At 47.6% G+C, this 18,558-nt stretch overlaps 2 protein-coding genes across 7 annotated transcripts; both read right to left on the reverse strand.

Moving 5' to 3' along the window:
* Positions 1 to 1,068: 1,068 nt before the first annotated feature.
* On the reverse strand, positions 1,069 to 5,791 carry ZNF784 (zinc finger protein 784). Of its 3 annotated transcripts, none has more exons than XM_033169799.1 (2): positions 5,655 to 5,791; positions 1,069 to 3,431 (listed from the first exon to the last, which is right to left on the reverse strand). In XM_033169799.1, exon 2 carries the CDS (start codon positions 3,384 to 3,386, stop codon positions 1,416 to 1,418), a length of 1,971 nt encoding a protein of 656 aa, XP_033025690.1. In that variant the 5' UTR covers positions 3,387 to 3,431; positions 5,655 to 5,791; the 3' UTR covers positions 1,069 to 1,415. The 3 variants fall into 3 exon arrangements, with proteins under 3 accessions (XP_033025690.1, XP_033025688.1, XP_033025691.1); XM_033169797.1 differs by having other exon boundaries at positions 5,649 to 5,791; XM_033169800.1 differs by lacking the exon at positions 5,655 to 5,791 and adding an exon at positions 3,539 to 3,773.
* A 1,921-nt stretch (positions 5,792 to 7,712) lies between these two features.
* LOC117058529 (zinc finger protein 581-like) lies at positions 7,713 to 14,882 on the reverse strand. Of its 4 annotated transcripts, XM_033169734.1 has the most exons (4): positions 13,831 to 14,882; positions 9,519 to 10,606; positions 8,178 to 8,301; positions 7,713 to 7,945 (listed from the first exon to the last, which is right to left on the reverse strand). In XM_033169734.1, exon 2 carries the CDS (start codon positions 10,559 to 10,561, stop codon positions 9,803 to 9,805), a length of 759 nt encoding a protein of 252 aa, XP_033025625.1. In that variant the 5' UTR covers positions 10,562 to 10,606; positions 13,831 to 14,882; the 3' UTR covers positions 7,713 to 7,945; positions 8,178 to 8,301; positions 9,519 to 9,802. The 4 variants fall into 4 exon arrangements, with proteins under 4 accessions (XP_033025625.1, XP_033025627.1, XP_033025624.1 ...); XM_033169736.1 differs by lacking the exon at positions 8,178 to 8,301; XM_033169733.1 differs by having other exon boundaries at positions 7,713 to 8,301.
* Positions 14,883 to 18,558: the final 3,676 nt, after the last annotated feature.

Here is an 18,558-nt window from a genome sequence, read left to right on the forward strand (position 1 = left end):
ACTGGGGGACCTTTCTTCTAAAGACCTTGACCCCAACTTGTAACATGAACAAATCTTGATTTTCATCTTCTTTATTTACTCTTTTCAAATGCATTTTTAAAAAATCGTTTCAGATTTGCCCTCCTGAGGGTAAAAACACACATTAGAAATTGTGGGTTAAGATCGCTATGAGCAGGACCATGCATCTACTCTTTAAAAAAAAGCAGCAACAACCCAATACTGCATCAGTATACCTAGTGTTGGTATCTAATAGTACAATCCTATGTACTATTACATATGAGTACTGTACATAATGAGTTCATTGGGCTTTCTTCCAAGAAAATTGATACAGGATTGCAGCCCAAACCATCTGCACTCTAGCAATTGTGTACAGTTGCACAAGTAAATGACAACTTGCTTATTTCATATAATACCATTTTTCTTCTGCTAGCAGTGGGAAGGGGCAGACACCTGTACAAGGCACTGGTTTCTAGAAGTGCTCAGCTACTCCTTGCCCCAATTTCAGAAATGTTACCAACCGTTAGCCATGCACTTTAGGCCTCTCTCTTCATTAGTTTGGTTCAGATGTAATACCCAAACCAAGAAAAGTAGTAAGATTTGGTTCACAGGTAATTGCAAACAAAAAGAGCTGCAAGATCCTAGCCCTCAAGCCTATGGCTACATTTAGATAGAATGCCAAACCACACTTTACATAATCAAGCCTTTAGACTTATTAATACATCATTGTTGTACCTCACCCTTCCAATAGGAGCACAGGGTGGCCTAAAGCTACAAATAAAACAAATATTGCTGGTGGCAGCAGCAACAACAACAACAGCACACTACCTTGAGAATTGCAAAAACTCAAGTTTGACCCCAAAGCCTGGGTAAATAAAAGTGTTTTCAATTTATGTTAAAAAATTTCTCCTGTAGGAACCAAACGAATATCCCATGGGGGAGAATTTCCACATAGAGAGTGTTGCTGCATAAAATACCCTTTCCTGAGTAACTGGACTACTGACTGCTCACTCCTCTCCCCTCCCCCACCCCGCTCCAATTTCCTCCTGTGCTTTGTTCTTTGTAAACTTGGATTAAAACAACCATATTTTATTTGCAAGCCAGAATTAGAAACCATGGTTTGATTATAATCTCTAGGTCTAGTTTGCAGAAAATCTCTTATTTGCCAAGAACCAGAAACAAGAAAGAGGGGGTAAGTAACCTGCACCCAAGGCTTGCTCATGAAACATATAACCATAGTTTGGCATTCTATCCGAAACACACCTGTGGGGCTAGAAGCTTGCTGTTTGTTCCACAAAGTTAAAAATGAGATTCTCAAAGACGCTGAAATCAGCATCCACTGTTGCAATGGTGCAGAAATATGTGCAGCTCTGCCAACAGCTAGTGTGCCATCTCCCCATGGAGAACTTCCTCAAGAGTCACTGTGACTTGGCACTCCATTGGTCTTTTGCCACCCCTTTACCACCAGGCCCAGCACCCTCCTGCCCATGAAGCCGGCGATGCTTGGCAAAATTGGAAGAGTTATTGAAGCGCCGGCAGCACACGGCACATTCAAAGGGCTTCTCCCCAGTGTGCAGTCTCCGGTGGGTGGCCAGGGCTGAGCTCTGAGTGAACCTCTTGCCACAGACAGCACACCCGAAGGGCCGTTCGCCCGTGTGCACCCGCAGGTGCTCCTTCAGATCTGTGGCACGACGGAACTGCTTGGGGCATGCAAAGCAGAGGAAAGGCTTGGAATCGAATGCTGACTGGGAGGGCTGATCATAAGGCTCGGGATCTTGGAAAGGAAAGCAAGGTGCAGAGCTCCCCTCTTCTTCCCAGTGCTGAGCGGTGCTTCTAAACTCCTCTTGTAAGGAGCCATGACCAGGAGATGTGGAAATATTGTAAGGCAGAGAGCATGGCTCAGGGCTCTCCAGTTCCCAGGGAGATACACCAGCAGGCATGTCTAAGGGAGAACATCCTTCAAATTCCCCCCTTTCGCTTCTTGTCTCCAAATCGGTCTCTTCCCAATCAGGACAGGACCAGACAGACACTTTTGCTGTGAGAGCATTAATCTTCCCCGGGACACAACCTTGAAATGCCACCTCTTTCTGCTTGTTGCTGCTGCCATCTTGCCTCAGCAATCTGAAGTGGCCAGCACCATTTTGTCTGAGGTCATGGGCAGCAATTCCATGGTGGCCATTTTGTCTTGGCACTGAGGTGCTGAGGCGCCTGCTTGGATTCAGTGCGCTGACAGGGCATTCCCCTCTGCCATTCTGCTTTATGTGGGCACCAATGCTCTCCCCACTACTATGCTTTGGGCCCTTGAGGTAGTCTTCATTTGTTCTCCTTACTAAACTCTCTTGACCTAGCTTGTGGCCACCAGCTTCCAAAAGGCTTTTCCTACAAATGCCATCGTTTAACAGTAGCTTGCCATTGTGGCTGCCGACATGATGCTTCTGTTCTCCCTGAGTGTGGCTTCCCTCTGCTCTATTTTGCCTCAGGCCTATAGTGGGATTTTCACCACCGACGTACTTTTGGCGTCTGAAACTCTGACCATTTTGCATCAGTCCCTGGCTGTTATCACTATTTCCCCCCAGTCCACCTTTGCTATCACTTGCCTGCCTTAGACCTTTAGAATGGCTACTTTGCCTCAGTTCACGGTTAGGGCCACAACTAGCGTTATCTTCCCTTAGTCTCATTCGCTTGAAATGGTCCACATCGTCACCAGGTTGCCTCAGGCTGCTATCCTGGCTAAAGCCGTTCACATAAGGGCTATTTGGGACATGGCCTCTCTTGTTCTCGCCTTCCCTCAGTTCTTTGACGACCTGGCAGCCATTTTGTCTTGGGGGCAGGCCAGGGCTTATACTGTAGCCACCTTGTCTTTCCGCCAGCTGGCTCAACTTCTTCTCAGGTAGGAAGACACAGTCCTTTCCATCGCCTGCCTGGTCGCCATAGCCTAACGGTTGCCCGTGGATGCGCTGGTGCTTGCGGAAGTTGGAGCCGTTGTTGAATGACTTAAAGCAGACGCCGCAGCGGAAGGGCCGCTCACCAGTATGAATGCGCATGTGGCCAGAGAGCACTGAGCTCTGAGTAAAACGCTTGCCACAGATGCCACAGCCATACGGCCTTTCGCCTGTATGCACCCGCTCATGGTCGCGTCGGTCTGAGGCCCTCTTGAAGCGCTTGGGGCAGAAGGAGCAGCTGTAAGGCCTCTCGGCAGGGAAGGACAGGGCCTCTTGGTTGCCAGGCAACCATCCCCGGGGCTCGACCAAGAGGCTTTTGCAGCCCTGGCATTGTGGAGCCTGCCCTTTGGGCCCAGCAAGACTCGGCAGCTCCTCCTGGCACAGCGGGCAGACGGGGGGCAATCCTGGAGTTGCCTCTTCTTTCACTCTAACCAGCTGGATTTCCATCGGCGAGTCCACACCAGCAGAATGCCTGCTTCACAGCATCTTCCCCTGGAAATAGCAGGAAAGGAAAGATGTAAACAGAGTGGGTAGGGTGGGCATATCAAATAGCCAGAGCTTGAATTACACAGGGAGCAGTAGAGGCCTGGTTTCCTTACCTATTGCTTTTAGAAGGCTGAAGAGGAAGATGATTCGGCTAAATCCTGAAGGAATCGGGGAATGGGGGGCTGCGAATGTAATTCACCCCCCTTCCCTAACCCAAGCACACATGCTGGCTTCATTTAAGTAAATTTCTACTCAACCTTTCTATCTAAGAAAGCCCAACGAGGCTAAAAGCAAAATATAAAAGCAACATCAATGTAACCAAGTTAAGCTGGTCAATTGAGAACATGAAAACAAAACAGCAGCAGTCAAAATGTTGAAGGAAATAAAAATTGCCCAATTAAACAAATGTCAGCTGGAATTGATCTGTCTTAAACCCAAAGGCAAAAAATTATCAGAGGAAACACCAGAAGGGTCTCCTTGGGCAGACAATTCCCCAGACTCCATGTGGCCACAGAGAGGTTCACTCTTGTGTGATCCCATTGAATTTCTTTCTTTCTTTATGCATTTTTACAACTTATATATACAACATAAAATATTCATCATTGTTTCTTATCCTTGGACTTCCCAGTCAAACTTTCCATGGTATTCTATGTAGTCTTTTGTCGGTTGCATAATCTATTATTCTGCCTATTTTTGTTTCAAAACTTTATTTATTTAATGATATCTGCTGCTCTTATGTTCATTCCTACTTGTAGGTTAAACTGACTATTATACCCTTTGAGGTACTTTTCAAAACACTTCCACGCATCTCTTATCCGTGACTCATCCTTATTTCTTAGTTTCAAGGTCATAGTTACTAATTCTGTATATTCTATCAATTTAATCTGCCATATTTCTTTCGTGGGTATTTTTTTTTCTTTCCATTTTTTCGCATATACCACTTCAGCTGTGGTGGTTGCGTTTAAAGAGATTGAGTGCCTTTTTTGGGATATCCTAACAGAAAGGCCTCAGGTCTTTGGGGAAATGTGATCTTAAGGATCTTTTTAAATTCTGTATGAATCATCTCCCAGAATTCTCTAGCATAGTTCCCATTGAATTTCAGCTAGAAGCAGAACTTACTAGGAAGTCTTTACAATGTGTTTTAATGTGCTTGAGTTGGGTTCAAATACTTTAAATGAATAAACAAGCATGTCTGCTACCCCAAGCTTAAATCAGACCTCACTCTACACCCAAGAATGCAGGAGTCTCCCCCATATCCAGTGTGTCCTGAACTTCCCAAATAACTTGTTCAGCTCTTAGCTCTAATCCAATTTCCCCCCTGGTTTAGATCCTAGCCAAGGAACCCAGGCGTCCTGACCGCCAAGCTGACTGGCTGGACTTCACAGTTTTCAGTGCTCATCCGAAGCATCCCAACTCCAAGCCTGCTGCTCCCTTCTCAGACAACCCAGGATCACTGCAGGGAAACTCCATGTGAAAAGGCTGTTTACCTCTGAATCAGAGATGTGGGTGGGGGGTAAACAAGAAACGGGAGGGCCACCATCATCTTTGCTCAGCCCTGCTTGTGAGCGCCTCCGGCTGGATGAGCTTTCGGCCTGGCCCAGAAAATGCCATCCTTGACCCCCCCCCACCTGCCCCAAATCTTCCTTTCTTACCTCCTAGGCCCCTTTCTATGGAGCCTCTGAACCAATCAAAGAGCCCAGCACAGCGTCCCGGCTCCCGAGTTCCCCTCCCGGGCTCTTAACTCGCCCACTCCCTCCAAGCCTGGCACCCAGCCGCCTGCCCTCCAAATTTCACCGGCCCCCTCCCTCCCGGGCATCTTGGCTGCCAGCCAAAAGCGTCCCAGCCCCGTCCACATCCCCCCCCAGCCGCGATCTCCCCAAAAAATCCAGCTCGTCATCCTCCCTGAACGAGTCTGGCTTCTTGGCGGAACCGGAGACGAGAGAACAATAGCCCGGAGCTGGGCGAGCATGGCCAAAGGTGGAGGGCAGGGGACCCGCCGCTGGCCAGGCTGCAGGGGGCCGCGGGGAGCGCCATCGACGGTGTTCGTGCTGCAAGCCCTCCGCCCCGCGCCTCTGGGTTGACTTCGGGGTCCCTTTGTCCCTCCCTCTGCCCCCCCGCCTGCCCCCCCCATTGGCACACGGGTCCCCTACTCATCCTCGAGCATTGCACCCGGCAGCCGCTCCTGGCCGCTGGTGTCCCCTCCTCCAGAAAGGAATCCCTCACCTGTACCTGCTCCATCCAGGCTGGTACCGGAGAGATTCTGCAGCGGCGGCGCCGTCCCTGTGCAACTTTCCGCCTCCTTCAGAGGGAAGAAACAGTTGGGAAAACTCCCCTCCCCCTTTTCCCTCCTCCCCATCCCGAATGCGCACTTCCCCTTTAAATGCAACCAAAAAGGAAATTAAAGGGAACTGGGAGATGGCCCTCGCTTTGTGTCTGCAGTCAGAAATACAAGCAATACATGACCACTCTTTCCCCCCGCCCCACCTCCTTCCTTCGTTTAAAGACACAGCCGCCCCGCTTGCAAAGCGGGGAGAATCAGAGGCTGGTGGTTCTGTAATTTAGCTTAGTTCAAATACGCTTTATCCGCGGTGTAATAAACCAGGATGAATTAGAATAGGGTCTGTGCTGCAAAGCACTTTTTGCGGTTCCATGTGGTCGTGTTGCAGTTAAAAATCGCGTTTGCATCTTTATTCTCCTCACGAGAGTATAAAACGACCAGCCCCCACCCCCACCTAGTCCATATCCTGTTCTTTCACTGGTGAACCAGATGCCAATGGGAAGACCACAAGCAGGGCTTGAGTGAAACAGCCCTCTCCCCTTTTGTGACTGGTATTCAGAGGCACACTGCCTCCAACACTGGGTGATAGAACACAGCCATTGTGATTAGTACCTATCTGTCTCATCCTCCATGAATTTGTCTGTCTGGGTTGGTGGCTAGAACTTCATACTGTTGGGAGCAAATTCCACAGTTCAACCAGGCACATGTGCCTTTCTGGAATCTTCTAACATCCTCAGGATGGCCCTGAGAGGTTTTTCCTCCCTGTCCACTTCCCCCACATCACACACAATTCCATACAAATTCCTCATGAAAAAGCAGGTTTAAAAATATATTTCTAACATATACTATCATACCAGCATCTCAGCTGTAACAACTTTTGTCTTTTCTCTCTAGACTGGGAAGTAGGATGTCATCAAACCAGTATGTACACCCTAAAACAGGCATGTCCAACAGGTAGATTGTGATCTACCAGTAGATCACTGGATGTCTGCGGTAGATCACTGGTAGATCATTGGCTCCCCCCAAAGAAGCTGAACAACTGTGGCTCCCCTAAAAAAAAGCTCAACATTTTACCTCCTCCCTGAAAAAACTCAACAACTTTGACCTGAACCCAAAAAAGGGGGTAGATCATTGCCAGTTTTTAACGCCCGAGAGTAGATTGCAGTCTCTTGGGAGTTGACCACCCCTGCCCTAAAACATACTCTGCACTGAAGTCAGTTTGCTTTGAACAATTCTGTATGCAGTTTTTCAAAGCAGAATGTGCATTTCCAAGCAGCCTGTTTTCATTCCACCTCCCCTCCCCCAAAGCAAGTTTCTAGACTGCTTGGCCAATGTATGGGTCAAGCTGGGAAAACGAGCATTTACTCTAGTCCTTCTTCGACCTCTGTGCTCATGTCCCTGTACCGCTTTATCCTGGTAGGCTAACATACCCAGCTTTTAAAACTAAATAAGCGTTCCAAATTCTCTGGAAAAGCAAATGTTGGGTTCATAATAAAGCATGTAGCTGAGAAAGCTTATGCAAAACAAGTGATATACTTACATTTTATTGATTTACATATTTTGAGTACTCAGCTGGCAGATTCTTGATGCATATTTGGTTTTTGTTAAAAAATAAAGAGTTCATAAAAGGATACTACGTGCAGTGTGCATCCCACGCTTCCTCTTTCAACAAAACCTCTTTATAGAAAGCTGGGGCAAACCACTGAGCCATCTCTTCTGTCCACTCCACAGTGCCAGGCAGCAGCAATCCATGGTTTCAGAGTGGAGTTTCTCTGAGCCCTACCTGGAGATGTCAGGGATTGAACCTAGGACCATCTGCAATGGAGAGCAGCTGCTCTACCCCTATAGCACCCCCACCCCTTTCTATGTTCAAGGAAATCAACTGATTCTCCACATCTTGAGAAAAGACCTTTTGCAAATGTCTGGAAGTTACACAGCTGAAAGGCACTCTTCTCAATCCCAGCAAAGGGCTGAATTCTTGCCAATGGATCTACATCCTCTCAACGAGATGGAAGTAACACAGCAGAACTTTATTCGCTTAGCACACAAATATGAACCAAAACCCCAGAGGATTGTTTTTAATAAAAAAAAAAAGAGGACACACACAGTTTAAAAATTCCACACTAAATATGAAGCAGAGGAAACATGATCCAGGAATCTCCCTGGCAAACTTTGGAGGTACCAGGCTAGCCGATACCTTGGAACACATGCTTGTATATCGATGTCTCCTGATTGTTTCTCCCTGTCGAGGAAACAGAGATTCTATGTTTGTTAATTATTGTAGGAAACCACAGCAGTCTTATCACATACACCCCACAGGCAGTAAGCCTGGGATGAAGACCAACATTTTCTGTTGCTGCATATCTGGGGTTGAAACCCACCCACCCCGTAAGTATATAGACCATGGCCTGCAACTATTTGGGAAGCTGATTGAAATGGTTCTAACTAGGGAGCAGAAGAAAACAAGGCCTGACCAGAGTTGATGGGTCCACACATGGATCTGACCTGGAGGCTGGACTACCAGTAGCAGCAGCAGCAGCAGCAGCAGCAGCCGCTGGAAGGAATGTAGAATCACCAACTCTGTTTCCTTGGAAAAATCTGGAGGGTTTGGAAATAAGAGACTGTTAAGGCTGGCAAGTTGGGGAATATCCTGTATTCCATCCTTCAACACCCATACTCCCCATCTAGATTTTTAAAATTAATAATAATAATAATTCAGAGGCAGAATTCATTAAAGCAGTGCTTTATAGATGGAAGGGCAGGTTAGGAGGAGCCTTAAGGAAATGCCAAATAAACCCTGGACTCCTTCCAATTTTATCCAAATTTTGGTCCCCTGTAGCCTTCAAAAAGCAGTAGCTAAGGGGGCTGCTGCAACAGGTAAATGGTGCCAGGCCCTCTGTGGCTCCCCTGTAATTTGGGCACTGCCTTAAAGAAAAGTGACTTTCCTCCTGCATGTGGAATTCAGCTGATGTTCCACCCAGCCTCCTCTAGCCTCTTGCTTATGCTCCTTCAATAGGCTCTTTATTGTAAGGGAAGGAGGGGGGGGGAATTTGGGCCCAAGCATTCTTGAGGTGGAATGTCAGGATTGAAGGCGATAGCCTCCATTGTACACCAAGTAGCCATGCAGCTGTATGAGACGCTTGCAGGGGACTCAAAATAAAGAACCAAAATTTGCCAGATTCAATCTGAACCTCTTGCTAAATTTAATTTGAAGACCTGCATGGCTATTGTACAGTAAGGAGAGTTCTCTTCATGGCTGCCCACCACCTGCTCTTAATCTGGAACCAAATTCTGCATGAAAGCAAAGCAGATCTTCCTAAAATAGGCATGCACTAGTTTTCCTGATAGGTTGAGGTCTCTGTACTGTGTCTGTGGGTCACAATGCATACATGAGAGGGCTAGCCCCTAGTAGATTCGAGGGCCAAGTCTGCTGCTGATGAGGTTTTTAACAGGCATGCATTGCCATTCTGCATGATAGCATACCCTTCAGGCATACACAGAGGAGACACTGTCTGTGCCATAATGCAGGTTCTAGGCAGGGTCTGCTGGATTACTCCCTCCACATACCCCCAATATGCCACTAGAACTTCTCCCTACGACACTGTGGCATAAACAGATGCTAGCAGGCCATGCTCTGAGTTGCAGAGGTCGGCCCGTGAATCCATGCTGGATGTGAGTGACCTACGGGGGTAGTGGAAACTCGGGTGGTGACAAAGTAGGAGGCAAAGAATCCCCCTGCCAGGTTGCGAGGAGCACAGACAGACAGGATAGACAAGGTTCTACAAAAGGCAGTAGGTAGGCCAGTGTGTCCATACCAAGTCCTTGCGGCATGAGAAGGCAGGAGGGACCTAAGCTGGGATTTTGCAAGGTAGCTATCGCATGCCGGATAGTTTGTGGCATAGGTGGGCGAGGTTCTCCATTCCCATTTTCCCCACGCAACAGCTAGTCATTGGGCTAGCAAATGGAGAAATATCAGGTTGCAGTAGCATGGGTGGGTACTAGCTGAGCCCAGGTGGTAGATATCTAAGGCCTGGGTGGGCAGCGAGGTTCTCATGCCGATTCTCTCGTGGCACAACTTCAGTCTCGAAAAGGCCGGCCTTTACGGCGTTGGGAGGAGCTGCAGGCGGTGCTTCCGGCGGATGTGCCTCTGGAGGGTGTTGCGCTCCCCAAAGCGCATGTGGCAGGCCTCGCACTGGTAGGGCCGCTCCCCCGTGTGCACCCGCTGGTGGTGCGAGAGCTCCCCCGAGTCACGGAAGCTGCGCTGGCAGATGGGGCACTGGTGGGGCTTCCGGCCCGAGTGGGTGTACTTGTGGCGCTCCAAGTGGGACGTGCGCTTGAAGGCCTTGCCGCATGCCCGGCAAACGTGGGGCTTGCTCTCCGAGTGAGTGATGCTGTGGCGCTGCAGGTAAGACAGGTACTCAAATGTCCGCGAGCACACAGGGCAGCTGTACACCTTACGCAAGGACCCTCCACTCCCGCCCCCTTCCGGGTCCCCTGCCGCTCCCACCCCCTCTTCCACCAGCACGGTGTATGGCAGTCCCTGGCTGTCAATCAGCAAGTAGCGCCCCAATCGAGAGGGTTCCCCTTGTTCTGTGCCTCCTGCCCCTCCAGGAACAAGTGCCCGCCTCCCTGCTCCTGGCAGCCCATTCAATCCCTGAAGGAGGGCGCTACCAGGAGAAGGCAATGGCGGGCGAGAGAGTTTAGGAGGCAATGTTTGGACACCCCCTCCCTCACCCCCCAGCTCCAGCTTGATGGGTTGTCCCACATGGCTTGCAGGCTCTTGTGGATTGAGGGGTTCCAAGGTTTCTGGTGGTCTTTGGGGGTCTCCTGTAGACTTGGAATGTCTCTGCAGCTCCATAAGTATCTCTCCTTATGTGTATTCCCTTGGGTTGGAATGCCAAGTCTGCAATAAGAAAAAAAGCACATTAATTGGGAAAAGTGTGAGGGGAACCATATGGGTCACACAACTTTTAGAGCTGCAGTTATGCAGGGCTGCCAGTATGGCTGGGCAATATCTGGTTTTCAAGATCGAGATATATCACCAGCAAAACATTGCAAAATATACTGATATATCACGATGTCTGAAATAACAATGGAGCTACCAGTATGTAGAGGCATTGGCTGGCATCACAGTTTTTCCCGCATCATGATTTTTGCAAAGTGCACACACAGGATTCGTGATATATTGCCAGATCAAAAATTATGAAACAGTTATCATGATATGGACTTCTACCGGTTTGGGATGATACAAGAAAGAAGATTCCACCTAAACATTAGGAAGAACTTTCTGACAGTAAGAGCTGTTCGACAGTGGAATTTGCTACCAAGGAGTGTGGTGGTCTCCTTCTTTGGAGGTCTTTAAGCGGAGGCTTGACAGCCATCTGTCGGGAATGCTTTGATGGTGTTTCCTGCTTGGCAGGGGGTTGGACTGGATGGCCCTTGTGGTCTCTTCCAACTCTATGATTCTATGATATATCGCCCAGCCCTAGCTGTCAGCCAGTTAAAAGAGCTGTACAGCACTGCAATTGATTTATCACCCACTTGTCTTTTTTTTTTTAAAGAAACAATTTCATTAATAAATGTAAATAAAATTAGCATATAACCAACCCTCAATATAGATGCCTTTTAGAGAGACTAATATAGCCCTTTAGAGAAGCCAAATATAGCTAGCACTGTAATAAAGAACAGCTACCACTCATGGTTTAGAATAAGAGGCATTTTGAATGTTTTCTTATTCACACTTGGTACACCAATATCAGAACCACAATACCTACACATAAGTCACTGCGTCCTTACTGTACAACACTACCCAACAACTTTGGTTGATGGGACTTACTCCCGGGCAGGTCTAAGGCTGCAATCCTAACCACACTTATTTGGCAGTAAATCTGCTTGAATTTGACAAACAAGCACAGGACTGGACTGAAAAATTTTAACTGGTTCATTTATGAAGCTTACAGCCCCAGCAGATAAAGTTACTAACCCTGTAATCCTACACACATTTAATTAAGTACCGTTCCTATTGGACATTGCGGGACTGACTTCACACTTGCCTGGGCTGCACCTTCCCTAGATTTGGAGATTTCACACATGTTGAGTTCCAAGGAAGCTTCCTAGCAAAACCCCTAAAGGCACATACTGTACAAAGTAGCATGTGAATGCAAACTTTGTTTTTTACCATCTGTGGAAAGAACCAGATCTTACTGAGCTGTAGGCTACAGGTGGGTGATCTAAAGCCCCCAACATTGTTTTATGGGGCTTCCAGCTCATACTTCCATCCCCCCCCACCCTGAGTTCCTCCTTCCTGTTGGCTTCTTCCTTATTTTTTCTATCGTCTCTCTCTCTCTCTCTCTCTCTCTCTCTCTCTCTCTCTCTCTCTCTCTCTCTCTCTCTCTCTCTCTCTCTCTCTCTCTCTTCCTCCTCCTCCCCTTTCTATGTAGTTTCAGAACAACTAGAAGGGGAAAGATTTTGAATGATACATATAAACTGGTTTTAATTTTTTTCTGCCTATACCATCATCATCATCACCTGAATTTATATCCCACCCTTCCACCCAAATAAGCCCAGGACGGCAAACAGATATACAATTTAAAAATAAAAACAAAGTTGAAACAGATTAAAACATTCTAAAAATAATTGCAATTAAAAGCATACTTCTATCCAATGTTCTGGTATTCCAGGAACACTATTCAGTGTACAGTTTGCAGAAATGGAATCGTCCCCCCCGCAGTGCACTGAAAACAAATTAGTAGGGGTGTGCTTTCACATGCACTCCAGAACATTAATTGTATTGGTGTGTTGTACAGTACTGTACTTTTTTAAAAAAAAACAAACTATTTATATACTTATTTGAGAATAACCCTATCAAACCCAGTGATGCTTGTTTCTGAGTAGACCTGTATAGAGCTGGTAGTTTAACCTGAAGTAAAAGTGGTGAAAATAGAAGCAGAGTGATGTTTATTCCTTATTAGTTAACCCAGAACAAATATGTTTGTGGCTCTTCCCATCAATTCTGGCTCCATCTACTGCTAGCATTTGGCCACCCTGAAAGATGACCCCTGAAGGAATGTGGCCCTCAACAGAAAAAACAACAACACCTGCCTACCCCATCTATAGCAGGTACTGTATATATAATACCATCAACCATTACAGCAGAGTTAGATGGCAGAGGATCTATCTAAAGCAGTCATAGGCAAACTCGGCCCTCCAGATGTTTTGGGACTACAACTCCCATCATCCCTGAACCACTGGTCCTGTTAGCTAGGGATGATGGGAGTTGTAGTCCCAAAACACCTGGAGGGCCGAGTTTGCCTATGCCTGATCTAAAGAAATGCTGGCTAAAAGGCCACAGTAGGAAGATGTGATAAGATTTAATCCTCTACTCAGGCAAGGAGGGTTACAACATGGAGAAGGAACCACTAAAAATGGAAAGAACTTAGAAAATGTGGAACTGTAGTGCCAGAATCTAGGTCTATAGTATCTACCAGTATACACCTCTTCACTAACACCTAGAAATGTGTGAGTATCCCTGACCTGAGGCTGTTGGGGGGAAAGTCCTGATATTATTACACCTCAGCTATACCAAAGTATTGCAGGCAATTTGTGTCGCAGTGGGAATGTGTGGTCAAATGTGGGGTTGGGGTTCATATGTCTCCTCTGCCTGTCCTCCATTTCTGGTTTTGTCCAACATTCTGCCAAATGCTTCTGGGAAGCTTACAGAGCAGGGTGTTTAGAGGCATACTGATAATGAAGATCAAATTAGCTATCATGGTCATTCATATGGTCAAAGCTGGGGTGGAATAAATGGGAATGGCTCTGGTGGGTGGAGCTGAGGGAAGATATGGTGGGGGAGCTTTGGTGGGGTGGGTGGGACTTGGAGCACCTCCACTTTTTGTAGGCATCAGCTGCCTCCATCCCCAACTCTGGGCTCTTCCATCAACATGCTAATATAGGCCAACCTGTCATTAGGTTATGCAACAGCCTTCCTAAACTCCTAGTCTTGCAGACTTACACACAGCCTAAAGACTGGCATCAAAGCTCCAAAAGATCTTTTTTAGTAGACACCCAGGTTACTTTCTCTCTCAGTTAGCTCCCTTCCTCCACATGCAGAACTGGATCCAAACTTACCCTGCTTGGGTGGCGTTCCAAAGTCTCAATTTCAACTCTCATTTCTGCACCAAAACCTCATGCCAAGGTGAGGCAGGCACCAGAATATGCCCTTTGCTTCCATCCTGGAGTGAAGAAAGCTGTAATGTCCAGGTGGAGAACACAGGGGTCTTCCAGTCTCCGATCCAAGGCGGCAGTATTAGCTGGCAGTGGATGGCACGGATCTGAGTGAAACAGTTAGCGGCACCAATCCGGGGCGCATGTTGGATCGTAGCCGGCAACAGAACGTGGCCCAGGTCCAAAGTTACCATGAAGAAAGAGGAAGAGATTGAGCAATGCCACCTTGGCACCCGAGGCACGGCAGGCGGATCTAGAAGTAGCAACCCAAGAAGCAGCAAAGTTGCCCGGCAGCAATGATCCAGAGAAAGCGATATATGGGATCGGTGGCACCTATCCAGCAGGCACGCACGTTCTGGCAAAGGTAAAAGGACCCAAGCCTTCAGGTTTCGGGGAGTTGGCATCCGACTCCAAACGTCAGTTTGGCAGCAGCAGCCTCCACCCACCAACCCGCCGCCCCGCTTGATAGCAGAGAGGGATATTAGGATAAGAGGGAGGTAAGCCTCCCCAGGTGCCCCTCCGCTCCCCCCAGAAAGCAAAGCCGTGGGCATCCAGAGCCAGGTGCCTTCTTGCCCCGCTGCCTCCCCCTGCAGCTGCTCACCAGCAGCCCAGGCTCCTCAGGGGAGAGAAGGGGAAACTGAGGACGGGGGGGGGGAGAACGCGGGGTGCCTTGAGGAGGTGGGGAGGGTCTCTGTCAGGGTGGGGCTGAGCGAGGGGGGCTTCTACCTCGCTCTTCCTGGGGGGAGGTTGGAGGTGGTGGGGGAGGAGGAGGAGGAGGAGGAGGAGGAGGTGGGTGTCGCAGCGAAAAGTGTCCTGACGGAAACGCGGCGGCTTCTCCCACCGGCTCACGCCGAAGAGGTTCCCAGATCAACGTTCGTCCTCTCGCGCACAGGGTGAGCGGGTCGCGGAGGTGGCTTCTCGCGCACCTTCTGGAGAGCCAAGGGGGATCCTGCCCCCACCAGGCGGGGGCGCTCGCCTCCGCGACCCACTGAGACCCTGCCTCGCCTCCCTTCCCTCCACCAACTCCTCTCCAGAACTTGGCGCAGCCCCTAAATCTGCGCTCAGCATTTGCGAAGCATTGCAGGAAGCGATGTAATTAATGCATGCATATGTAAATATACGTCTGATTTATGTATCTTGTATGCAGGACCCCCGACTGCACACGAGACTTTAGAGCATTGCAGGGCGCGAAGGGAGAAGATTGTGGGCCCCCCTCTCCTCCCCGAGGACGCCCTGCTTAGACTGAAACCCTTCGCGTGTTTTTGCTGGGACGAAGTTAAGTCCACGGACTTCAGCGGGCGGGGCTCAGCTTCCATGAAAACAGACGCGAGTAATTTGCTGCAAGAAGTTAAGCCAGCCCTGTCCAGCGAGCCCAGGAACCCTGTTCTTTCTGCTCTCCTCCGGGTCCTTCCTTCACCACCCGGGCTTAGCCCCAGCTCTGCCTTCTCCCACCACACAATGAACCCAGGAGTAATGGCCTGGGTTCAGCTTCTGCTAAAACCCACTCGATCCCCCAAGCCTCTGCTACCTGTACACTTGCTTCGTGTTATCTAGGTCCTCTCCACACACACACACCCTCCACTTTCTCCTTTGGTGTTTTCTGCCCTGGTGAAATGTCAAGCCCAGCGGCTGAGGAACAGTGATTTTACATAGATGCAACAGGTAGAAGCTTCTCCCAGAATGGAGGTGTGATGGGGAATGATGAATTCCTTAAGGAAAGCCATTCCCATCCCTGCCTCTTTATTCACAGCGCACATGGAGAAGGCCTCTTCATGTGTTCTTAAGAGGTACATCTTCACTGTCCTCCTAAAAGTATAACATTAAGGTGAGACGTAGCTCAGCTGGTAGATCATTCCACAGTTTTGGAGCGGCCACTGAGAAAGGAACGCGACACGGCCAATCTCACCCCTTCAGGGACGAGAAGGAGCACATCACAATTGTGACGAAACTGCGAGATCCACAGCTGGGCAGTAAGTTTATTAAAGCTGACCAAAATGTCATGAAATACTAGCAAGCACTGTTCTTAAGTTCTTCACTAGGCAAAATATTACATAAAGCAGAGGTGAGATTGGGGTGGTCTAGGAAAAGTAAAAGTACAGAAATTAAGTTGGATGTTGTAGAAATCAGATTAGTTTGTAGACTAAATTCCAAGGTGGAGATTGCACACCAAACTGCAAAATCTACATTTAGCGGTACTTGAAAATTTGCTGCATTTTTGTGATATTTTGGTCAATAAAGATTGAGACTTACCAACTTGTCACAAAGTTCTCCAGAACTCTTCATCAGCTAAGTAGAGTGTCGGACTAGGAGATCACAGTTCAAATCCCCACTCTGCCATGAAGCTCACTGGGTGACTTTAGGCCAATCACTACCTCTCAACCTAGCCTACCTCACAGGGCTGTTGTAGGGATTAACTGAGGGGGGGAGTATCATATATGCCACCCTGAGCTCCTTGAGCAAATAAAAGTGGGATATAGATGCAATAAGTAATTTAAAAACAAATAAACCAAAGTACAAAAATTGTCTGCTGATGTCAAGGCTACATCATCAACTTAACTTTTGTATTTTGGGATTTTTTTTTCCTTATCTTACTCACCCCCTGCTTTGTATAACATCTTGCCTGTTGAAGAGTTCTGGAGAACTCAGAATCTTGTCACACTTTGTGCCATGTTGGCTGATTCCATCCTCCTTATAGATGGCCAACATTAAGAAAAAATATGGCAGCAAACAGCATAGAATCAACAATAAAATTATATTCATAAAATAAGTGCATCACAAATTGGTAGATCAGGTTAGGACATCAACAGAACTGGATCACCACTCAGGGGAAAGTTGGCTTGTACTAACTGTTCCACTGCAGAAATTTCATGTGAATTCTACACACAAACTTCTATTCCGATCACCCTGACAAAAATGCACAGATGCAGAGGGAAACACAATGGTGTAAAACAAATACACAGCTAGTACTCTCCCCCAACACACTTCCACACAAAGACAAGACAGTAGGTGGATGATAAAGTGGTATGTTTAGGGTGAGGCTTTTCTCTGCCACATGACTTCTCCCACCCACTAGGATAATGACCAGGCATTGGGATCCTATTTTTAATCTTAATTATGGGTTTTGGTGTTAAAATCATGCCTGTTCCTGCACATTCTAGGCTCTGTTCTGGCATGTTGCGGCTTTCTCCCCCACTCCAGACTCCCCAACATCCTTCCACAGCCATCTTTATGACATGTCTCCTCTTCCCCCGCTGCCTTGCGGGATATCTTTGGGAGAAGAAAAGCTGGAGGAGTAAGCCCTACACAAATCCAGAGTGGAGTCCCTAAGGCAATTAGATGGCACCTTGTGAGGCTCCTTCCAGCAACTCCTGCAGCCAAGCTGATGCCAAACGTCTTGCCCCGCTTTCCTTTGGACCACATCAGTGAGGCTGGGGTGAGGATCTTGTCATCTGGGCAGCCCAGGACCTCCATACACACTACCCAGCTTGTTCCCCAGGGAGGTCACTTTTGACCCTTGATGTGCACTCCATTGCCTCTTGAGACAGACAGATGCCAACCATCCAACCTCTTCATCCTCTCACAAATTTCTCTTTATTGGGCTGGGCCAGCTTTGAAACCCCCTTTTATGGGGTAAAGTACTCAGCCCACCCAACTACCTAGATGCTGAGAAGTACAACTGTGACTTGAATGGTTTCTTTTGTGGGGGAGAGTGGATGAATTATAGTTTTGCTAAAAGTCTAACTGCTGGTCTTGATTTTGGTGACGATGACAGTGGAGACACTGGCCCACATTTCATGGTCAGTCAAGAAATATGTTCTTATATCCTATATCCTTTTAACTGTGTTTGTGGGGGGGTCATTGTTTTTGTTTTTGTTTTTTAAAATAGATTTTATTTTTGTTCTTGTTTTTATTGCGTATTCTATATTTTTATGATGTGAACCACCCTGAGACCTTTGGATGAAGGGCAGTATACAAATTTAATAAATAATAAATAAGTTATAGTTCCCTCTGGGGTTGGCAACATGAAGCCCACAAAGCCTTTGTGCCTCCTTCTCACCGGCCCCTTTGTAATGGGGTGGTTTCCTTCCCTGCCCCCCCCCCATTTTAAAAGCACATAGAGGTGAAGGAGGAAATTGGAAGAGGGATGCTGTTTACTTACTCACTTCATTTTCCTAGAGAGAGAGAGAGAAAGAAGATGGATCCAGCAAAACAATTCCTACTGAAATTGCATTTCTTCCCTCACAGATCCCTGCCACCCTCCCACAACTCACCATCAAATCAAAGTTCATATCTCTCCTCATTGACTGAACCATAACCACTATAGATTCACTGCCTTCCAGGACTGCTATGGACCTTCATCTTTACTTTTTTTTTTTTACAAGGGATCCCCCTCAAAAGCACCATCAAATCACAGGTCACCTCTGTATCCACATATGTGTTCTGTTATTTATAGTCACGTGGAAAAATCATGAGGAATTGTGCCTTGACTGAATGTTTTTGTGGTACTAGCAAGCACTGGATCTGTATTTTATCAATAGATCAGAGGGAAGGAGGTGCTAGACACAGGTTATGCCTATTATTTAGTCCTTTTATATCTTGAAAGAAGGACACTGATGGATCACGCCAATGGCC

This window comes from Lacerta agilis, chromosome 14 (genome assembly GCF_009819535.1).
Source record: "Lacerta agilis isolate rLacAgi1 chromosome 14, rLacAgi1.pri, whole genome shotgun sequence".
Lineage (NCBI taxonomy): Eukaryota > Metazoa > Chordata > Lepidosauria > Squamata > Lacertidae > Lacerta > Lacerta agilis.

Excerpts from the sequence above, each read along its gene's own strand:
- ZNF784 (XM_033169799.1), bottom strand. The coding sequence starts at position 3,386 with ATGGAAATCCAGCTGGTTAGAGTGAAAGAAGAGGCAACTCCAGGATTG.
- LOC117058529 (XM_033169736.1), bottom strand. The coding sequence starts at position 10,561 with ATGGAGCTGCAGAGACATTCCAAGTCTACAGGAGACCCCCAAAGACCA.